Genomic DNA, 21,308 nt, shown 5'->3' with positions numbered 1-21,308 from the left:
TAAAACTTTGTTGGCCTTAAAGGTGCCGCTGGACTCAAACTTCATTCCTATTTGATTGTGTCTAGCTGGCATCAGCTTCCATTTCTATCATACTGTGAAGAAGAAAAAATGGAAGCAACCCAACAGAAAAATAACAACACTCAAATCTCTAATAGGTGATCCAATGTCAGATGCCAAACAGAACCAAGTCCCTGAAAAGTCTAAAAAGAAAATGTAGTAGTATTAACTATACTATGTATTGTGAGCCGCCCTGAGCCTGTTTTGGCGGAGAGGGCGGGATATAAATAAACTAAACTAAACTGTACTGGAGACTAATTTTAGTTAGTGCCTTAAGTAAAGAGTCTGTAGAAGCCAAACTGTAGTTGCATTAGCTAATGAGATTTCCCAGATTGTTGTCCAGTTGAAATGTCCCTTTCTTCAGTCAATAAATTATGGCCTTCACACACTAGACCAAAAAAAATGTGGGTAGCCATGCTGGTCCATAACAAAAATCTGAAATCAAACTCATGTCATGCCTTGAGTTCTCTGGAACATTTCATCAGCATCTTACAGGATGCAAAAAGGTCTTAGTACCATAGCCTGAAAGATGCGTCCCTTTCCTAGTTATGTGTTGTGTTATTTCGGTTAGCCATAATGAAAAGTATAACACAGCATTTGCTAGTGGCTTTTGTGATGAGCCTTCTCACAGGGCAGCCCTCCCACCTCTGCCTGTGGTGATCTTGGCTGCAGATCTCTCCCCCCCCACACCACTTTCAGCAACCTGTATCCCTGCAGCAGCCCAACCTTCAAACTGCCAGCAGCAGGCTGTTTTGCACTATTACAGCACACAAGGGTAAGGATTGCTCAAGAGACACAACGTATAACGAAGCAACGAAGAGCGCCAAAGTGTTGTAAGAACCCTGATCCTGTTCAAGTTTTTGGCTCGCAGACAATAAACGTTTCCTCTTTTTGCCCTGCCCCCCATCCAGTGTTGCTGTTGATCGCGACCAGGGCTTTTTCTGAGCAGGAACACACAGGAACGCAGTTCTGGCAAGCTTTGCACCGGAGGTGTGGCCTAATATGCAAATGAGTTCCTCTTGGGCTTTTTCTACAAAAAAGTCCAGCTTGAAGCAAAGGTGATGTCAGGGGGCGTAGCCTGATATGCAAATACTACCAAAGAAAAGTCCTGATCGTGACTGCCAAAACTCCACTTCCTTCCAACTTTTTAAAAAAGTAAATCGCATTTATACTCTCGGAACAGCGAAGGTGTCCGTCGTGTCTTTTTGTAAAACCTACCCTGTGAGGTAGGTTACAACCAGGGGTGGCCAAACTGCGGTTCAGGAGCCACATGAGGCTCTTTCGCACATATTGTGTGGCTCTTGAAGCCCCCACCCCAACCCATTAGCTGCCTTGGAAAAGGCATTTGTATCTTTAAATCCCTTCTCCAAGCCAAGCCAGCTGGCAACTTGGAGAATGCATTTAAAGTTGCATGCTTTCCACCTCTCCTTTCCCATCTGCTTGTCAGCCTGCCTGCCTTTCTTCTCTCAAACATCTGATGTTCATGTCTTGCGGCTCTCAAACATCTGCCATTCACTCTATGCGGCTTTTACTTTAAGCAAGCTTGGTCGCCTCTAGGTTAGACGATGCGTGGCAGGTCTCTCGAGTCTCCCAGTGACTCCTACAGCGCGCTCTTTTACAGAAAACGCATGAAAGGAGAAATGCTAGTAGCGCTAACTGCGCCTCTCAACGCATGAAGCCCCCAACTCCATTCTTGCCAACCCCACTACCCCACCCCCTTTTCTGGCAAATGAGATTATGGGATTTCGCCCTTTTTTCCAAATGTGACGCCTGTTCATTGCCAACGGGCTCCTTTCCAGCAAGGATTACACCGCCCGCCTGAGGGCCAATGGTGTTGACAGAACACGTGCCCGAAACAACTCACACAAACAACATTCCAGCACGCCACCCCCTGGGCCGCCGGTGCCTTCCGGGATCCACCTTTTTCTTGCCTGCTGTGTTCGGCTGAGGCAAAGCGGCGCCCTGATTGGCCCTCGGGATCACCTCAGTTCTCCTCCTCCGAGCGCTGAGTCACAATGCGAGAGCCGCGCGAGGGACTTGCAAACTTTCAATGGAAGGGCCCTGCCGGGGGTGGGGGGGTTCCGACGGCCAACTCGGACAAACTCAACCGGCATTTTCTCGCAATACCAGTAACAGCCGCCTCAATCTAGAACAGAAAAAGCTTCGGTCGACAGTTTCGCGCCCGTGCTAGAGTTCTGTGAAATAATAAAGCAGAGGAGACCATCGATTTTTGAGCATGCCTAGAGTGCTTTTCAGTGCAGTAAATATGAACATTACCGTATATATATGAAGCTGCCTTCTACTGTATCAGACTGTAGGTCCATCAAAGTCAGTATTGTCTACTCAGACTGGCAGCGGCTCTCCAGGGTCTCAAGCTGAGGCTTTCACGCCTATTTGCCTAGACCCATTTTAGTTAGAGATGCCTGGTATTGAACCTGGGACCTTCTGCTTACCAAGCTCTATCACTGAGCCACTCCTTCAAGGCTGAGGTGCCCTAATACAAATCCCACTCATCTAAGGTTAAGATATGGAGGGTCCATTGTCAAAAGATGACAGCACCACTGGTGATGGTGGAAAGTGCCCTCAAGTCACAGCTGACTTATAGTGACCCCATAGGGTTTTCAAGGCAAGAGAGGTGTGCACCGCAGAAAAGGGAATCTGGTAGTTATAATCTATTACAAATATTCTAAATTTATTATCTGAGCATAACCTGACTGTATTGCTGCATAATTGATAGTTATCCATGTTAAGTTTAATTTATTCATCTTTAGTACCTCTGTACTATTATAGACGCCTTTGTTTTGCATGTTTATTTTGTGAACGTTGCATACTGAAACCGACTTCAAACAGTGGAGCTGGAATTAAACATTCTGCTCAGTTCTGACAGATGCAGTGCTTAATTTAACTAGCTTCTGGAGCATCAGACAATGCTGGTTTCTGGAAAAACTTTATCTGGAAAACCAGTAACATCAGTCAGGAGAACTATGTACAGGCAGACCTAGATACTTAAGAAGCTTACAATATAATTATAGTGATCACATATAGTTCAGCACCATTTATATGTTCATTAATGTTCCTCCAAAGCATTTTATTTCTGATCGTTACAGATAAGTTTCCGACATGGTGATTTTATTCCCATTTTGTAGATCAAGGAAATGAAGCTCAGAGATTGCGAGCTGCCTAATGAATTTGTTGGGATGCGCTGCATACCTGTGAATGCATTCATATGTAGCACTGACAACTCTCCCCAATTTAGAAATGGTTTTCTGTCTAAAACCCAGATGTTAGTTTTATTTATTCATGTATTTACTTCATATATACTCTACCTTTCTCTCCAGGGAGGAAGCAAATCAGCTTATATTGCTCTCTTCATATCAATTTTATCACAACAACCCTGTGAGGAAAGTTAGGCTGAGAGACAGCGACTGGCCCAACATTACCCAGCAAGTTTTCATGACAGAGTGAGGATTTGAACCTGGGTCTCACCATATCAGACATGGAGAGATTTACATCTGTGACACTCAGTGCTATGTAGTATCTAGTCCAACACTCTGACTACTACATTGCGCTGAGTGTCACAGATGTACATCTCTCTGTGTCTGATACCCAAGCAATAATGGTAGGCTGGCTCCCAAACATTAAAGAGAAGTGATTAAAAAAAAATGCGAGAAATACTCAAAGAAATAACTCCATAGCAATAGACAATTGCTGCATAGTGGGCAACAAAATGGTACAATTTGGGATGAAGCCATTTCAAAAATGAGTGTGGGGTGTGAGTCACATATTGTAATGTTCTCTTTATTAAAAAAAAAAAAGATTTCCTCCATGTAGGTAACACATGGGCAAAAGACTTGAGCATGGATTTGTGGGGAATTTTTTTTTTTTTAAAAAATAGCTTTTATTCTTTATAAATCAAGCAAGTACAATGATAAACAATTATAGATGCAACACCAATAACTAAAGCCATATCCCAATAGAAACACAAAACCGATCAAAGTTAATAATGTCTGCAAGAATATTAGAGAGTAATTGCATCCACCAACAAGGAGGTACCCAGCAGTTTCCCTCCTGAGACCACATAGCTATAGATTCTATGATTCCATAGGTATGGCCACCATATTTCCACAAAACCTGAATGGTCTTCCTTAGAGTTTAAAGAGTTGTTACTGTTATAAGCTATCTTCTCCATAGTACAAATAGTCCATAGTTTATCAAACCACAAGTCAATTGTGGGTGGATGCTTAGTTTTCCATCGAGATGCTATAGCCATTCTAGCTGCCACTAACAAGGATTCCATAAGACTCAATGTAGTCCATGGTATACTAAGGGGATTTTTTTACTCTGGAAAAGTATTTGAAAATATTACTCCACATTGCTGTGCTCTGTAGCAGTACAGCTCAGATTTTTTAATTTTATATACTCCATCTTTCTCCCATGGAATTTTCATCTCCCCTCAAGACATTGACTTCAGATTGCATGTTGCATAGGGCGTGATCAGATGGGATTGTTACTCCACCCATAGACACCTTCACCTCCAAATTGTACAGGTGCAATCCCATGCACACACCTGTCCCCCATGCCATACTCACCCTTACCTTATCCTGTGAAGCCAATGGATTAAACAGACACTGGGAAGTTCCCGGTAGCAAAATGACAAAGGAATATTCCTGCACAAAGATTCCTGAGGTTTGTTTTTGTGATGGCAAACCATGGTTTGTTGTTATGGATGGATGGAATCTATGGATAATATGTAAAATGGCTTTAGGACAAACTTTCTATAGGGCAAGGCACACACTAACGACTGGACTATGTCAGTTTTCCCTTCTTGCTGCCCAAGGAAAACAAGGGTGTTGAACCACAGCATCTTCCTTAGTGTCTGAAAATCCCTGTGTGTGATTGGCTGTGGTATTCCTTGCTCAAAGCAGCCCAGTATTTTGTGGGCTAGGTGCAGCAGCGGAATGAACAGGTGCTTTCACACAGTGACTGTTTGCAAGTGGATTTTGCTACTCTCACACAGTAATGCAAAGCATATTATTTACTGTGTATGAATGCATCCATAGTGAGGTCTAGCTGCCACATGCTGTCTTGAGATCAGCAGAATGAAGACATTCCTTGCTTCCTTTGAAGCTCAGCCTTAGTGTTCCTTTGCCCAGCCATACATTCTCCGCCAGAGAATCTGAGGATAAAGTGGAGGACAATGATGTCAGCTGCTTTGGATCTCCCATGGGGAGAAAGGCGGGGGTATACATTAAATGAATAGAAATTTAAAAATAAAGTCTTCCTGAAAAGAACCTCTAGTACATACTTAATAGAGAAATGATTCATCACAAACATCTGTCATCTGCAGCCAGATCATGTGGGTGCCTACTGAGACCTGTTTGTCACATCCTTGGTTGCATAATAGAACCTCGTAGGAGTCCTCTTGCCTTTGATGACCTGGCTTTTGCTGTGGTAGGCAGCTCTGCTTGGGTGATGGCTCTTGCATCCTGGCCTTTCTCTGTCTCCTTTCCTATGGGATCCTGAGGGGATGGGATCTTTAATCTGTGCCCCATATCTTATTGAGCACTATTATATTACTTGTATATGACTTTGGAGGATGGTGGAAGACAGAAGGGCCTGGCGTGACTTTGTCCATGGGGTCGCAAAGAATCGAACTCGACCTGTGAGGCTGAACAACAACAACATATATATTTGGACCAAATTGTTGTGTTTCTGTCCCTCCTGGTACCATCATCTATCTCGTGCAAGGCTATTCACTTGGGAGGACTGCAAGCTGAGTTGTGCTGTTCTCAAAGCATGGTGGCGGTCATGCAGTGCCCTGCCTGTTTCATTGTGCTCCATGATGGGTGACATTATGCACATCTAGTGTTTCATGGCTCCTGATCCTGTCCTGTGTTTTGCATTGCACAGCAGATCCAAAATGTGACCTGTCTTTGAAATTCTACAATGATAACCTTTTTAATATTCTGTTTCAGATGATTTGGCACATGTTGGTCTGGTCTGGAGATATCTATTATGTAGGGTTGTCAGCTTTGAGTTGGGAAATACCTTGAGATTTTGGAGATGAAGTCTGGGGACAGTGGGGTTTGAGGAGGGGAGGGACTTCAGTGGGGCATAATGCCACAGAGTCCACCTTCCAAAGCTGCCGTTTTCGCCAGATGAACTGATCTTTATCACCTGGAGTTCAGTTGCAATCTCAGGAGAGCTCCAGCCACAATCTGGAGGTTGGCAACTGTAATATCATGCCAGATTGCCTGTCATATTGTTCCAAAGAGCTGTTCACCCACCTTGGTACCACGATCTTGAGAAAGTAGAAAGGCAACTTCAGTTGACATGACTCAGGCTTACCTTTTATTTTCCATTTAAAAGTGTACAAATAAGAGTAAAAAAGAAAGAAAGAAAATAGCCAACAACAATTAGCCACCTGTAAGATCTCAACTATCCAGAATAAAAGGGAGAACCTGCAGAAGAGAGAACAAAATGAATAAACAGTGGCATTTGTGTAGAAACTTCTGTTCTGGACATATGCCATAGCAATGTAAATAAATGAAATCCGGGGCATTGACATATGTTTGCAAAACAATTCCTCTAACTTTACTGTGATAACTACCTCCCATATTTTGGGAGCAAACTTCAAGGAGCGGCATTTCTTCACTTTCTGAATATTTGGCTAGTGTCAGTCCTGTTGACGTTACCTAATTAATCGTGCCTGGTTTCAGTGGCTACGGCGCGCATACATTCATGTAGCAAAAGAACTCTGAAGAAACGAATATATACATATATGGAGTGGGTGAGTCTCGGGGGTATGTAAAAGTGGGCGTTTCTAGACAGATCCAATATCTGCGGCTGAACGAATAATCCCAGCTGTCGTGGTTCCAATCCTGTCGTGATTTCCCCTAGATTCCCCCCTCCGCCTTCCTGCCCGTCTTCTCTAGATCCCTCCTCCAGGGCGGAGACCGGGCTGCGGTGTGGGATGAATTGACATCCTTGCTGCAGCCTGTTTGCATACAAAAGCAGCGCTCTGGCCGGGAAGTGGCTATCCTGCTCACAGTCTTCTGTGCCGGGGAGGACAGCAGCAGAAGAAACAGCTGTCTTTTGGCTTCCCTCAGAAGAAGCTCGCTGATGTTTCTGGCAGTTGACAGAAGGAACAGGGAGAGGTAACACAATAGATGAAGACTGTCTTGGTGGAGGGAGGGGGGGGATCTACTAAGCAGGTGGAATTGGGGGAGAAAAAGAAGGGCTCCATATAGGCAGTTACGGAATTGTATCTGCAAGGTGGGCTTCTTTCCTTAAAATCTTTTAATATTTTAAGCTAAGATCAAGGTGTAGGTTTTGTTTGTTTATTCCCCCACCCGCACCCGGACAGGCTCCTTCAACGATACTGTAAATTATCTTCGGGAAAAGTACATATTTGCCAGCCAGGAACTCTGGTATTTTCCCCCATCCATCACCCAGGACTGGGTATTCATTGCATTTCAAGAGCAGCGGGGATGCTAAATTGTCATGGTGTTGAATAAGCTGTTCTTTGACAGGTATAATATGAGGTATGAGGGTAGGAATAATACCAATAATGGGTGGCGGTGGGGAATTCCCTGCTTCCCACCCCCCACCTCTCAGATCCATTGAAATATTTTGGTGGTAGTGAAAGGCAAAAGGCTGAGGGCCTGGCATAGATTTGAGGCCTTCCTGGAGCTTCAGTTGTGAGAAAAAAATGGTTACATGTTACTCTAGACCCTGTGTCTTGTGTTTGTGCATTAAATGAACTGTTTTGAGGACAGGAAGAAGACAAGACTCTTTCGGTCAGGCTAGTAGAACGTTGCTGGACCATTTTTGAAGTGTGAAATGAGAAGTTACAGCCGTTGTTTGATCTGTGAGGTTGGGCTGGAATTGTTAAGGCTGCTGCAGCTTTCTTTGAAGACTCCATGTCGGTGGGCTCCCTTTGATTGTGGAATTGTATAATAGGTCGAAATACATCCATCACCCAGGCCACAGAGACCCTTTGCGACTCGGTCAGCGATCATATGTGTGTTCAGAATCAATAGCAACATGATTAGATCTTTTAAGCTTTTAACATTGTTTGGTTTATGGGCCTTTAAATATGGATCACTTAAAAACATGTTCAGTGCCACAGAAGTCGAATGTAATCAGAGCACTTTTAGGCAATTGTATGCTGTCAGCATTTTAGTGTAATGTTAACTAGGAATTTGGGGCATGATTGAGTTAAAATTGTGCAAAGTTCAGTTAGAGAGTTAAGCATATGCCTAGTTGTTCCACTGGAATCAGTCGACCTTAAAAGTGCTTAACTTTGACCTCTTTTGGAAAAATGGACCTTGAACCAGAGGAGAATTGAATCTAAGAAATGAACTGCTTTGCTAACAAGCTGGTTCTTTCACAGGGAGAGGAGAACATTTTAAATATATATATATTTCCTGTGATTTTCATTCGTTTGTACTGGAAAAAGAATAAATCCCATTCACTGCCTCATTCAGGATAATTTGATGATAAGTATGTCCTGAGATAAAAATTCAGTCTTGATACATACATATTTCTCTATAATTTTCATAGGTAAAAAAGTTAAATGAGATTTAGCCTCTGTTTCTTAACAAATTTGCAGTCTTAGTATTTAAATGATGGCAATCTAAACTCTTATGCCGCGATGGAAATGGACTCCAGTCCAAAAAGAAAAATTCCAGGTAAGAGGTGATTATGACCCTGTCCTTGAGTCACTGGACATGATTCTGCAATGATTGACACATCAGATGGCAACTTTGCCACCAGCAAAATAGTATTGGTCAACCCTTAGAACTGGTGATTATGCTTTTTGCAATTTTACCAGAGTGTTTCCAATTTTTTTGTGTGAATCTGTGCTATATGCTTTGTTTTGCATTGGAAGACCACCAGGGTGGAATTTGCCAGATGTTGCTTCTTTTCAAGATTTATTGGAAATCACAGCTTTGATATGGAAACTGTGGTTTGTGACTTGTGCTGTTCATAGCTTTCATTTTACAATTATCTATCACTTTCATGGTTCTTAAAACACTTCAGTTTTTAAGTGTTGGCATTCTGGGTGCAACTGCATGTGATCAAATCCCACACAAGGAGTTCTTTTAGAGCGTTAGCAGAGTTTTGAAAATGATAGCAATTTGAAGAGTGTCACTGCATGAGGATTTTTGCATTTGTTCTGTCATATTCAGTAAACAAATGTAAGTATTTGAACAAGGACATTCTTGGTTGATACATGCTTTGGGCTTTACAGATGGAACAATACAGGCATAACCTGGAAGCTTTCCCAGGACTTGAGCTGCATAACTGTATTGCTCTGCTTCTTTTAGTTACTTGCTTGACTTCAGTGTGTGTCTTAAAATAAGGGTATAAGAGAATTGGGCTGTCAAGATAGATGCCTATGTGTTCTGTGGGCATTGTCTACTGAGTCCAATTGCCCCTTCTCACAGTCTTTTAAACAGCAAAATGGAAAGTGCTGAGATAGGAACTTTTTACCAGGTGGTAAAATTGTAGTTTAAAGTACTGGGATGGGGAAGAATTGGGCTAAGAGATCCTGTCTCCTGAAATGCTACTTCATGGAGCCAAGAGCTCATGATGGGGGTTTCTTGGCTATTCCAGACTGGTTGCTGGGGTGGTTGTCCCCAGAAAGACTCCAGCAAGGCCTTTCAAGCTTGAGTGGAGCAGATGGGTTCCTTCCACTCCCTGGCTGCCATTTTTCTTCAGCTAGCAGTATGTTCGTAACTTTATCTTCACCCACGGTGAATAAATGGTTCTACACATGTGCGACGTTAGAGGGGTTTTTTTTAAGAAGGGTGGTGTGTCTGGATGCTCCTTCTCTGGAACAAATACTTTCAGAACGATTAGAGGTGCATCTAGACTGTACCAGGCCTGCTGTCTGATTGCAGCCTGTGTTTCCTATTTGCGTTGCATTGCTTTCAGCAGATTGTGCCCTCAAAACTGAGGAAAGGCTTCTTAGAAAGCAGAGCAATGTGGATTGATCATAATTGCACTTGCATCTGATATACACATACATTTTCTGATTGATCAGGTAATGTGTGCACAAAGGTGCATTTCCAGACTCAACCGGGGCAAGGCAGCAAGGGATGGAAGTGAGTTTGGTGTAGTTGTTAAGTGTGTGAACTCTAATTTGGGAGGACTAAGTTTCATTCCTCACTGCTCCACATGCACTTGCTGAGTGACCTTGGGTCAGTCACAGTTCATGAAAGAGCTGCTTTCTCAAGAGCAGTTCTGAAAAGAACTCTCTCAGCTCCACCTACCTCACGGGGTGTCTGTTGTGGGGAGAGGAAGGGAAAGGAGATTGTAAGCCACTCTGAAACTACGAGTGAAGGGCAGCTATAGTCTCCCAAGCCTATTCCAAACAATTATTTATTTTGTGGGACAAGTAATACAAAACCAAATTGCCTTTGAATGCTGCATAGTCTGTAATTGTATTTATAAATTCCAGACACGCCCCTTATTCATTGGCCTGGATAAAAAGACCTCTTCTGTACCAGTGAGTGGGAGCCTTGTTGGCTTCCGTATGCTTCATGAGGGGAAAAGGACACAGTAAGAACAGCTATTCTGTTCTGGGGGAGGGACAGGTTTAATGAACCTCTCCCTTAAACTGGCCTCACATCTGGGGCAATTTCAAGATGGGGCAATTTCAAGATTTATTTTTCTTTGGCTTGCAAATTTAGTTTGTTTTAACACTCCAAAATAAAATTTATGGAATTATTCCTGTGTGTATCTTCTACTTTCATTCCTGTTACCGCAGTTTCTGTAGTACAGGATGGGAAAATCAAGTAACTAAATAAATACATAGATGACCAATGCTAATGCAGTCTCTCCTCTAATAAAACCCGCAGTCCACTGGCTTGGGGGTATTGCACCCTGTTCACATGTATCTGAAGAAGTTTCCATGCACACAAAAGCTTATCATTTGAAAACTTTGTTGGTTAAAGGAGCCACTAGACTCAAACTTTGTCATGTCACTTTTGGGTTACTTCCGACTTTAGTTTGTCTTGATCCTTCCCTCCCAAACTCTTGATAGCTTTGTTCAGCGTGGAAAAAGATAATATTTTTTATTTTCTCAGTCGCCTCTCAGAACTGTCAGAAGCATGCCCCTTGTAGCTGCAAGAAACACCAGTGAACAGAGGGTTCGTTCACACACACTAAATAATGAGCTTTGCAACTGGATTTTTACTGTGTAAGAACAGCAAAATCCACTTGCAAACAGTCACCGTGTGAAAGCACCCATTGTCTCCCCACATCACACTTCTCCCTCTACCCAGTCAATCGGTTCATGGCTTAGGACAGGATTTCTCTTTCTCAGTAATGGTGAGGCTTGTGGGATTTCCCTGCATCTGTCAGTTGTAAAATGGACTGCCCCAAAGGAGTCCAGTGGTTCTTCCCTTCTTCCCTGTGGTATGCCATATAGGGGCAGAGTATGGCACAGTCCATTCTGCATGGATCCTCATTCCTCTGACAGGCTTAGTGTGGTGGATGCATGGTGCCTTAACTTTCCAAAGCACGCTTTGGTCCCTTTGTGGCACTTCAGTCACTCTAGGCTCATGGTTTGGGACTGCTGTAGAAGCATTGCTGAGATCTAGGGCCATTTTTTTTTTAAAAAAAATCTATGGCTGGTTTATGGTATTGGTTTTGCAGCACTGAGGATCTTGAAGGGAGCATTCACCTAATCAAATAGCCCTCTAGCCCTCTGGCCGTGTGTAGGATAATGTTATGCCACTTGTTTTAAGGAAATACCATTTGCACAGACTATTGCAGGTGGGATTGGCATCATCCTGAGCTTGAGAGAGTATCCACAGCAAGTGCTTCTTTCTGATTATCACTGGTGGTAAGTCACTAGTGGGTGAATATAAGTGGCTGTTTATCAAGTGGTCACTTACCATGCTGTGTGTGTAACCACATTGTAAGTTGATTGTGATCCGTGTTTACTGGGAATAGCTTGCTTGCTTGCTTCATCCTGCTTAGAGCCAGTTTGGTGTAGTGGTTAAGAGTGACGGACTGTAATCTGGGAGAACTGGGTTTGATTCCCCTCTTTTCCACATGCAACTGCTGTGTGATCTTGGGTCAGTCACAAGTTCTCTCAGAACTGTTCTTTCAGGAGCAGTTCTCGAAAGAGCTGTCTCAGCTCCATTTACCTCACAGGGTGTTTATTATGGGGAGAGGAAGGGAAGGAGATTGAGCCACTCTGAGTGAAGGGTGGGTTATAAATCCAATCTCTTCTCTCCTTCTTAGAGGCTAAGATAATTTTTACTACAAGTGCACATAAGGTCCTCTCTCTCTCTCTCGGCTTGACTTCGCGAACGAAGATTTAAGAAGGGTGCAGTAGTCCACGTCTGCTGCAGGCTCGCTGGTGGCTGACAAGACCAATGCGGGACAGGCAGATCCGGCCACAGTGGCTGCAGGGAAAAGTCTGATTTGAGGTTGGTGCTGTAGCAGTGCGATTCTTCCTCAATCTCCTTTTGTCCTCAAGACCAGCTATGCGTGCGTTCTCAAAGGAAGAGACAGCCTGGTGGATGGTGTGCCTCCGTGCTTTGCGATCTGAGGCTAGGTCAGACCACTGGTGATGGTTGATGCGACAGGTGCCAAGGGATTTCTTCAAGGAGTCCTTGTACCTCTTCTTTGGTGCCCCTCTATTTCGATGGCCGGTGGAAAGTTCGCCATACAGAGCAATCTTGGGAAGGCGGTGGTTTTCCATCCTAGAAATATGCCCTGCCCAGCGCAGCTGCGTCTTCAACAGCAGTGCTTCGATGCTTGTAACCTCCGCCCTCTTGAGGACTTCAGTGTTGGTCACAAAGTCACTTCAGTGGATGTTGAGGATGGTGCGAAGGCAGCGCTGATGAAAGCGCTCAAGGAGTCGCGGGTGATGACGGTATAAAACCCACGATTCGGAGCCGTAGATGAGGGTTGTCATCACAACCGCTTTGTAAACATTGATCTTTGTGCCTTTTTTCAGATGCTTGTTGCTCCACACTCTTTTGTGCAGTCGGCCAAATGCACGATTTGCCTTTGCCAGCCTGTTGTCAGTCTCCTTGTCGATCTTGGCATCTGAGGAGATGATGCACCCCAGGTAGCTGAACTGCTGGACTGTCTTCAGAACTGATTCACCCACAGTGATGCAGGGAGGGTGATAATCTTCCTGGGGTGCAGGCTGGTGGAGAACTTCTGTCTTCTTCAGACTAACTTCTAGGCCGAATAGCTTGGCAGCCTCTGCAAAGCAGGACGAGCAGGACGTCATATGCTGCAGAGCTGATACCGAGTGGGAGACGAGTGCAGCATCATCAGCAAATAGTAGCTCTCGGATGAGTTTTTCCATTGTCTTGGAGTGAGCCTTTAGTCGCCTCAGGTTGAACAGGCTGCCATCAGTGCGATAGCGGATGTAGACACCATCGTCATCATCTAGATCTACTGCGGCTCTTTGAAGCATCATGCTAAAAAAGACCGTAAAGAGAGTTGGCGCGAGAACGCAGCCTTGCTTTACACCTGTGCCTATTGGGAAGGGCTCCGAGAGGTCGTTGCAGTGTCTGACTTGGCCTCGCTGGTCTTCATGTAGCTGGATGATCATGCTGAGGAACCTTGGGGGACATCCTAAACGTTCCAAGATTTGCCACAGGCCTTTCCTGCTAACGGTATCGAAAGCTTTGGTAAGGTCGACAAAAGTCACATATAGACCCTTGTTCTGTTCCCTGCATTTCTCTTGGAGCTGCCTGAGAACAAATACCATGTCGGTGGTGCTCCTGTTAGCTCTGAAGCCGCACTGGCTCTCTGGGAGGAGTTCTTCTGCAATGGTGGGCACCAGTCTGTTCAGGAGTATTCTGGCAAGGATTTTGCCTGCGATGGAGAGCAGGGTTATCCCCCGGTAGTTGGAGCAGTCTGACTTTTCTCCTTTGTTCTTGTGTAGAGTGATGATGATTGCATCGCGAAAGTCCTGTGGTAGTTTGCCTTGTTCCCAGCAGGTGACAAGTACTTTGTGAAGTGTGCTATGTAGTACTGTGCTCCCATGCTTCCAGATCTCTGGTGGGATTCCATCAACTCCCGCTGCCTTGCCACTTTTCAGTTGCTTGATGGCTTTAATAGTCTCTTCTAGGGTGGGGATCTCATCCAACTCTGTTTTCACTGGTTGAAGTGGGGTGAGGTGGATTGCTGAATCTTGAACTACGCGGTTGGCACTGAAGAGAGCCTGAAAATACTCCGACCACCGGTTCAGTACGGATGCCTTGTCTGTGAGGAGCATTTGGCCGTCTGCACTGCGCAAGGGACTCAGCCTGATATGATGGGCCATATACTGCCTTCAGGGCTTCGTAGAACCCTCTTAAATCACCAGTGTCTGCACACAGCTGGGTTCTCTCTGCAAGCTTGGTCCACCACTCGTTCTGAATGTCTCGAAACTTGCGCTGGAGGTTGCTACATGCAGCGCGAAAGATTGCTTTTTCCCCGGGACAGGAGGGCTGAGCAAGATGTGCTTGGTAGGCAGATCTCTTTTTCGTTAGTAATTCTTGGATCTCTTGATTGTTCATAAGGTCCAGATGTGTGGTAAAATGACATTTTTATGGATTCCCAGTAACATCTTACTAAGAGGTGACTTGGATCCCACAGAAAAACTCTGCTGATAGAAGGAATTTCTATCAGTGAAGCAGAACTCCCTTTTCTCCCCCCTCTTGCAGGAGATCCAAATGCTGCTCCTGGTGCAGGTGTCCTCAGGAACAACATGGGAGGGGGAGTGGATTTGGAGAGGAATGGTAATCTCCTAAAATTGCCCATACCCGTAAGTGGAAATATTGAGCTGGATCAAATCCAGTATTTTTCTGGTGGAAAGTGCTGTCAGGTCACAGCTGACTTACGGTGACCGCAGCTGGTTTTTCAAGGCAAGAGATGTTCAGAGGTGGTTTGTCATTGCCTGACTCCACGTCATGACCCTGGTATTTTTTGAAGGTCTCTCATCCAAATACTAGCCAGGGCAGTCTCTGCTTAGCTTCTGAGATCTGATGAGATCAGGCTAGCGTGGGCTATCCAGGTCTACTTCTCTACTTTCCTGGATTTCTGATCAAGTATGGGAATGTAGCAAGGATGATACAGATGACCGAAGCATTATGCTGTATCAGACCAAGTATCTTCCTGGTCCACAGCAGCCAGAAAGATGACATTGTGATGCTCACAGACAGAACACAAAGACATCTTCCCTGACCTGTGTTTTTCTACTACATCTGAGTTGCAGTTATATTGCCTCTGAATATGGCAGTTCCCTGTAGCTCTTGTAGCTAATAGCTATTGACTGAATATTACACATGAATTTCTCTAATCCTAAAACCATATAAACTAGGAGTCATCAATATAGTGGGCCTGCCAGGGAGTTACATGCAAAGTAAGGTGAATTAGTAAACAGGCATCTGTATTCCCTTAACAATTCTCATATAGTGAAGCAGGCAGATCTGTAACTGCATTGTGTCCATTGTTCTACTGGAATGGGGGAAAAAGCCACTGCATTATAAAGTATAGTACTGGAATTTGGGTCCTTGCCCATTGTGACTAAAAAGTTGATTATTTCAGCAGGAGTTCAATTTCACAGCCTTTTAAAATAACTTTATTATGTTTATCCTATTTCTATTATGCAGTTACAGCTTTAATTTTTGGCTTGTATGTTATCCTGAGTGCAATATCTGCTTTTTAGTAAAATATATAAATAAAATACAGATATGGGAGATGAACACTTTAAATAAATTGATGAATTTTGAATATTAATTGCGATTTGTAAGACAAATTTGAAGCAGAAGCTTTTAAAAGAACTTAAATATATACGTGTGTGTGTGTGTGTGTGTGTGTGTGTGCATGCGTGTGTGTAATGTAACAGTGCCTTGTGATTTGTTCCTTATTTCATCCTATTATTCTGCACAAGAGGCATTTAGGGATGGCTCTATGTTACATTTTTTGACGCATACACCTAAGGTTTATTTAACTTTATACTGAAAAATAGAATGTGTGAATGAGAGAAACACAAGTTTGGAAATTCTGGTCATGCAGCTACACTAACCAGAGGGTCATGGTTAGCTGATGCTTTTCATGATATACGCTCATTCACAAACTTTGGTTTGTGGCTTTGTAAAATGGAAAAGCCCTGAGATTTTTCATGTTATCAAAACCTTGATATTTGAAAACTAAACACTGTGTATGAAGCTACTGGATGGCATAATCGGAGGAGATTACTGTCTCTTTGAAGGGATCTATAATGCTAAGTAGGCTGAAACAAGAAGACTGTATTTTATGTGAGCTTTTTATTGGTCACATTGACAAAGTACAGCTCATTCTGCGGCTGTATTCTACCACTCCACTTGTGCTGGAGAAGTGCTGTGCGTTTAGGTGAGTGTAATGGTAGGATCCGACCTACTGTCTTCAGAGTCCCACTTCTTTCCCATTCACAGACATTCTTGGGCATCAGTGTCTGCCATTCTGAGACATCTGGAGTGATAGTTTCATTCACTGCTTATAGCATCGGAGACCACAGATTTATAAACATATCTAATAATTAACTGTATGAACTCTTGGAAGTTGTATGATCCAGCTGTGATGGCAGATTCTGTCTTGACATACAGTATTTAATCATCATTTTGAGAATACTCATCCAGGGAACTTTCAAATAAAACATTTCCTTCGCATTAGCACCACTTTGACATATAAATCTATTAAGAATGCTGAGTCAGCCAAGGTTTCCCTTGGCCATGAAAAGCACTAGTGAGTAGATGTAGAAGAGCTTCTGTTTAATAATGCAAGTAAAATTGATTATATGGGAAGAAAGCACAGCAAGCAGACAGTGGGCACAGACCACAGCCTTTTTTTTTGGTCCTTATGATTGGAGTATATTTATTCATTTGCTACATTCCCCCCCCGCTTCCTCCAAGAAGCTCAGAGTGATGTACCTTGTTCTCCACACAACAACCCTATGAGGTAGGTTAGACTAAGGCAGTGCCTGGCCCCCAGCCACCCAGTGAGCTTCATGGCAGACTAGGGATTTGAACCTGGATCTCTGAGATCCTGCTCTGACACTCCACCCCAGGGGTCCCCACAGCAGTCTGTGGGGACCTTTGGAATTCTGATACAAAACAGCCATGGTGAGATGCGGAGTCACACATAACAGAAACCGAAGTAAAAGGGACAAGACCAGTAATTTTAAAAAATACACTGGGAGAGAGCAGTCAGAGAGAGAATAAAACCAACACTATAATGGCAGCTGCAACCTTAAACAACATTATTTTAATCTGTACAGCCAATCAGAAGCCCTGTTGGGGAGGAGTCCCACCTGGTACCACTCACTTTCTTAAGACACTTGGCAGGCAACATGAAAGGGTGGTGGGACCCCATACCAAAGCAACCTGCCAGTCATATATGGTGGCCCACCAGGGCCTTGATAATGATTTCATAGCTACAGTATTGGTCTAGGAGCTGAGAAATGCAAATCTGAATACCCATCCTGCCATGGAAACTCATTTGTGACCTTGGGCCAGTCACTCTCTTCAGCCTAACCTCCCTCACTGGGTTGTTGTTACGAGGATAAAATGGAGGAGGGAAGAATGATGTTGTAAACCATCTTGGATCCCCTTTGGGGAGAAAAACAGGATATAAATACATACAAATTTGCTGTTTTGCTGTCTGCTTGGGGCCACGATAAATGGCTCATGATGCACAAGCTGTTCAGCACTATTTTAGAGGCACATGAATCTGACTCATATGCTTTGCATACAAGACAGTACCAGGTTTCAACTTGAATTTGTTTCTATCTGCATCACAGCCATATTAATATCTATTCCTCATATCAACCTTTGCCTGTTCCAGATATTATGAAGGTGGAATACAGAAGCCCAGCATGTTCAGTATCTATTTTAAAAGAGAAGATTTGCATAGACTTTTTGCTGACCTTCTGTGCTTGGTAGAAATTTCCCATTTTGCATGTAAACATCTGAAGCTGCCTGATTCTGAGTCAGACCATGGATCTGTCAAGCTGGCTATTGTCTACTTTGGCTGGCTGCAGCTTCCCAGGACATTTCCTAGTTCTTCTGCCTGAGATGGTTTTAATCATAGATTCTGGGGACAGAACTTGGGACTTCCTGCATGCAATTTGTGTGTTTTATCACAGAGCAATGACCTCTTTCCAATACAAGAGCCAGGGACTGGCAAGCTAGAATATTTATTTCCATTATTTATAGTATGGTATGATGTCATCGCGCCAGTGATGTAGGAGGAGGTTCCCCCCTGCTGGCCCATCATTCCCCGCCCGGACTGGGGGCTTGGCAGCCCTAGTGTCATCTAATTTGGCCATAAATCCATTGACATTCATGGCCTTAGAAGAGTGTAACTTTAATACTTAGGATTGCATAGACAGCTGCCATTATTCCCTGTTCAACTGGGGATGACTGATATCTAAAATAAGATCAGAAACTGGGAAACTAGTTGAACTGGGAAAAAAAGAGAGATTCTTTGGTGTTCAGTCTTGTGCCAAATAGTAAATGACTCTGTGGTGGATAACTGGAATATAAGCAGCCCTAGTTATATTCTAGTGAGTTGTTTTGCTTATTATTAGCACTTCTGCTTTCTAGGTAACCAAGAAAGCTTTCTTGGAGCAGCCAGAACAAAATGAGTCATGCCTACCACAGTCTCCTTGGGAATTGAGGAATGTTCCTGGGAATGTTAATAGTTCACTTATGTGACCATAATGTAATATAAAAACGGACATTCCTCAGCAAGCCACAAATGCAATTTCAACATTTTCAAGCCTGACATGTATATAGCTAGCAGTGCGATCCAGAGCAAACCTGACTTCAGTGGGTGTAACTCTTTTTAGGATTGCACTGTACGTATATTATGGCATTCTCCAAAAGTTACTCTCCTGTCAGGAAAAGCTTGATAGTTTTCTACCTAGAAATGAATCAAGATGGATTACATTATAGTTTCTTTGCATTTTTAAAAAATCTTCAAGAACGGAGCATTGTTGATGGCCTAGAAACCACTGAGTTGGAGGTCAAATTAAGTTGGAATTGAAATACAGACTTTCCGAAGAATGAAATCTGCCAAGGCTTTTTGACTAGCCTCTGGGCTATCTTTTCTGAGCTCAACTTACCCATAGCTCAAATAAAGCATGGCATTTTCTTGGCTAATGTCTGTGGTAAACCAGAACATCAGGATGCAGTATATATGCCCCCTGTTGAGATATCACCTGCCTGCTTGCTTTTTAAAATCTTGCTTTTTTTTTTTTTGTAAGCTCAAGGGAACACAAGGCCTGCCTTTTCTTTTAAAGAGGAAGGTGGTCAGGAACCATTTATACATTTACAGAGTTTCTGTTCACAACATGAAGGCAATTCGTTTGTGGCATGGCAATTCTCTAACATGGTTTCTGTCTGTCTGGGTGTTCAGCAAAAGCACAGGAGGAGGCTTGGAGACAAAACAATAAAAAGGAATTTTATTATCATGCCTACCACAGTTTCCTCGGGAATTTTTTACCAACATAAAATATGTTAAAGTAGCAGCAGTGAAAAAGTCCTCCTTGGTTCATGATACTGAAGTGCTGGCTGTCATGGCATTAACTTAAATGCTGTGATGATTTAATATGCCTGTCTCCCCCTGCCCCCATTTCCCAAGCGCAGTACAGTCATTAGGGAGCCCGTCTTCCTGTCAGCATAAGTTAGGACCGTTAAAATACTTGCAACATTATGCTTTTGTGTTTTACACTGTTGCCATAGACTTTTGCTGCCCCATTCTCCAGTGCCTGCCCCATTGAAATGAAAGGGAATGGTGCAAATTTGCAGTAGTGATCTTGTACAGTTCTCATTTATTTTAATGTTGCCTGTGAATGTCCTGGTGTTTGTGCCCCTATTTCCTCTATCAATATCTGGGCCACTTGGATAATGTAATCAGGAGTTCCATCTTCTCCACAGAGTTGCCTACTGAAGGGTAAATGATGCTTCCACAGATGCTCTTTCTTTTGCAGTCTGCTCTTGCCTCTGATTTGGTAACTGGGCAGTCGGGCAGTAGCCTTCAGAAGGCTAGATTAGACCCAAGGGCTTGTAGTCACTGACTCCTCTCTTGGATTGTATAATTCCTACAAGAATCGGAAAATCGAAAATTGAAAACCGAATCGAAAACCGAATAAAATAAATAAATAAAAGAACAAACAAAGCGCCTGAATCTATTGAGATATTGGTTTTGGTTCTGAAGGGAGCTTCTGCAGCTGCAAGGAAGTGAGGGGAGCTTCTGCTGGCTTCTGAAGTGTTCTTCGCTCTGTCTTTCCCCCCCTGCTCTGCAGGCACAAACCATGAATTACGTTGGGCAGTTAGCAGGCCAAGTCTTCGTGACTGTGAAAGAACTCTATAAAGGATTAAATCCTGCCACCTTGTCTGGGTGCATTGACATCATTGTTGTCCGCCAACCTGATGGAAATCTTCACTGTTCCCCTTTTCATGTACGCTTTGGAAAGATGGGAGTTTTGCGTTCAAAGGAAAAAGTGGTAAGGAACAGAAGTCTCTTTGTATGCTTTTTGTTTATCAAGGTATTGCACTCTTTGCCTGTACAATCAAGATATTGTGAAGCAGGAAGATTTCCATTTTATACACTAACTGAGCATGTATATAAGCCTCTTTAACTCATGGTTCCCAAACAAAATCCATTGGAAATTGTAGTACTGTGAAAAAAAAATGTTGTGCATCTTTAACAGAGTGTTCTGAGAACTTTCACCAAACAGTGAAACCCCCTGTTGTGATAACAGTCCCGGACAGAAGGATTTCTACCTTTCTTACCCATCCACCCCTTTTGCTGAAACTCTCAATCTCCCCATCTCATGCTACATTGTGGAGAGGGGGGAATGACAAGGAACCTCCAGGAACAGCATATTATAGAGCTTTTTAGACTGCAGCGGGAGGTGAGAAATTTACTCTCCCTGAGTGAAAATCCTTCTATCAGTGAAAATGCCCTTGGGGATTCAAGCCATTATCTGACACTAGCCATCTTTTTAAAATGAACCTAGCATTCAGCTATGGAGAAAAAATTGTTAATTGTTTGAAGTTTACCACTTCTATAATGGCCATTTCAAGCACTTCCAAGAGTCTTAGATTCAATGGGGATGTAACAGGATTAACCATACATTTAATCTCCCATTGATTATAATGGGATTTCAAAGTGCTTACCTTTGACTGACTGATCATCATGAGTTGTCTGTAATTAACTTTGGTTGTATCATCCCACCA

The 21,308-nt window shown here is 43.3% G+C and overlaps 1 protein-coding gene across 4 annotated transcripts in view; it reads left to right on the top strand.

Annotated features, from left to right (window-relative positions):
• Positions 1-21,308, top strand: part of LPIN1 (lipin 1) — a 146,541-nt gene that overhangs the window by 74,986 nt on the left and 50,247 nt on the right. For all 4 annotated transcript variants that reach the window (XM_060233799.1, XM_060233776.1, XM_060233793.1 and 1 more), the window contains one exon: positions 20,372-20,572. In XM_060233799.1, the coding sequence (XP_060089782.1) occupies positions 20,372-20,572 (201 nt within the window). The remainder of the gene's footprint in view (positions 1-20,371; positions 20,573-21,308) is intronic.

The sequence above is a fragment of the Heteronotia binoei genome, chromosome 1, assembly GCF_032191835.1.
Source record: "Heteronotia binoei isolate CCM8104 ecotype False Entrance Well chromosome 1, APGP_CSIRO_Hbin_v1, whole genome shotgun sequence".
NCBI lineage: Eukaryota > Metazoa > Chordata > Lepidosauria > Squamata > Gekkonidae > Heteronotia > Heteronotia binoei.
Note: the sequence above shows the minus strand (reverse complement) of the source record. Positions and strands in the feature narration are given on the sequence as shown.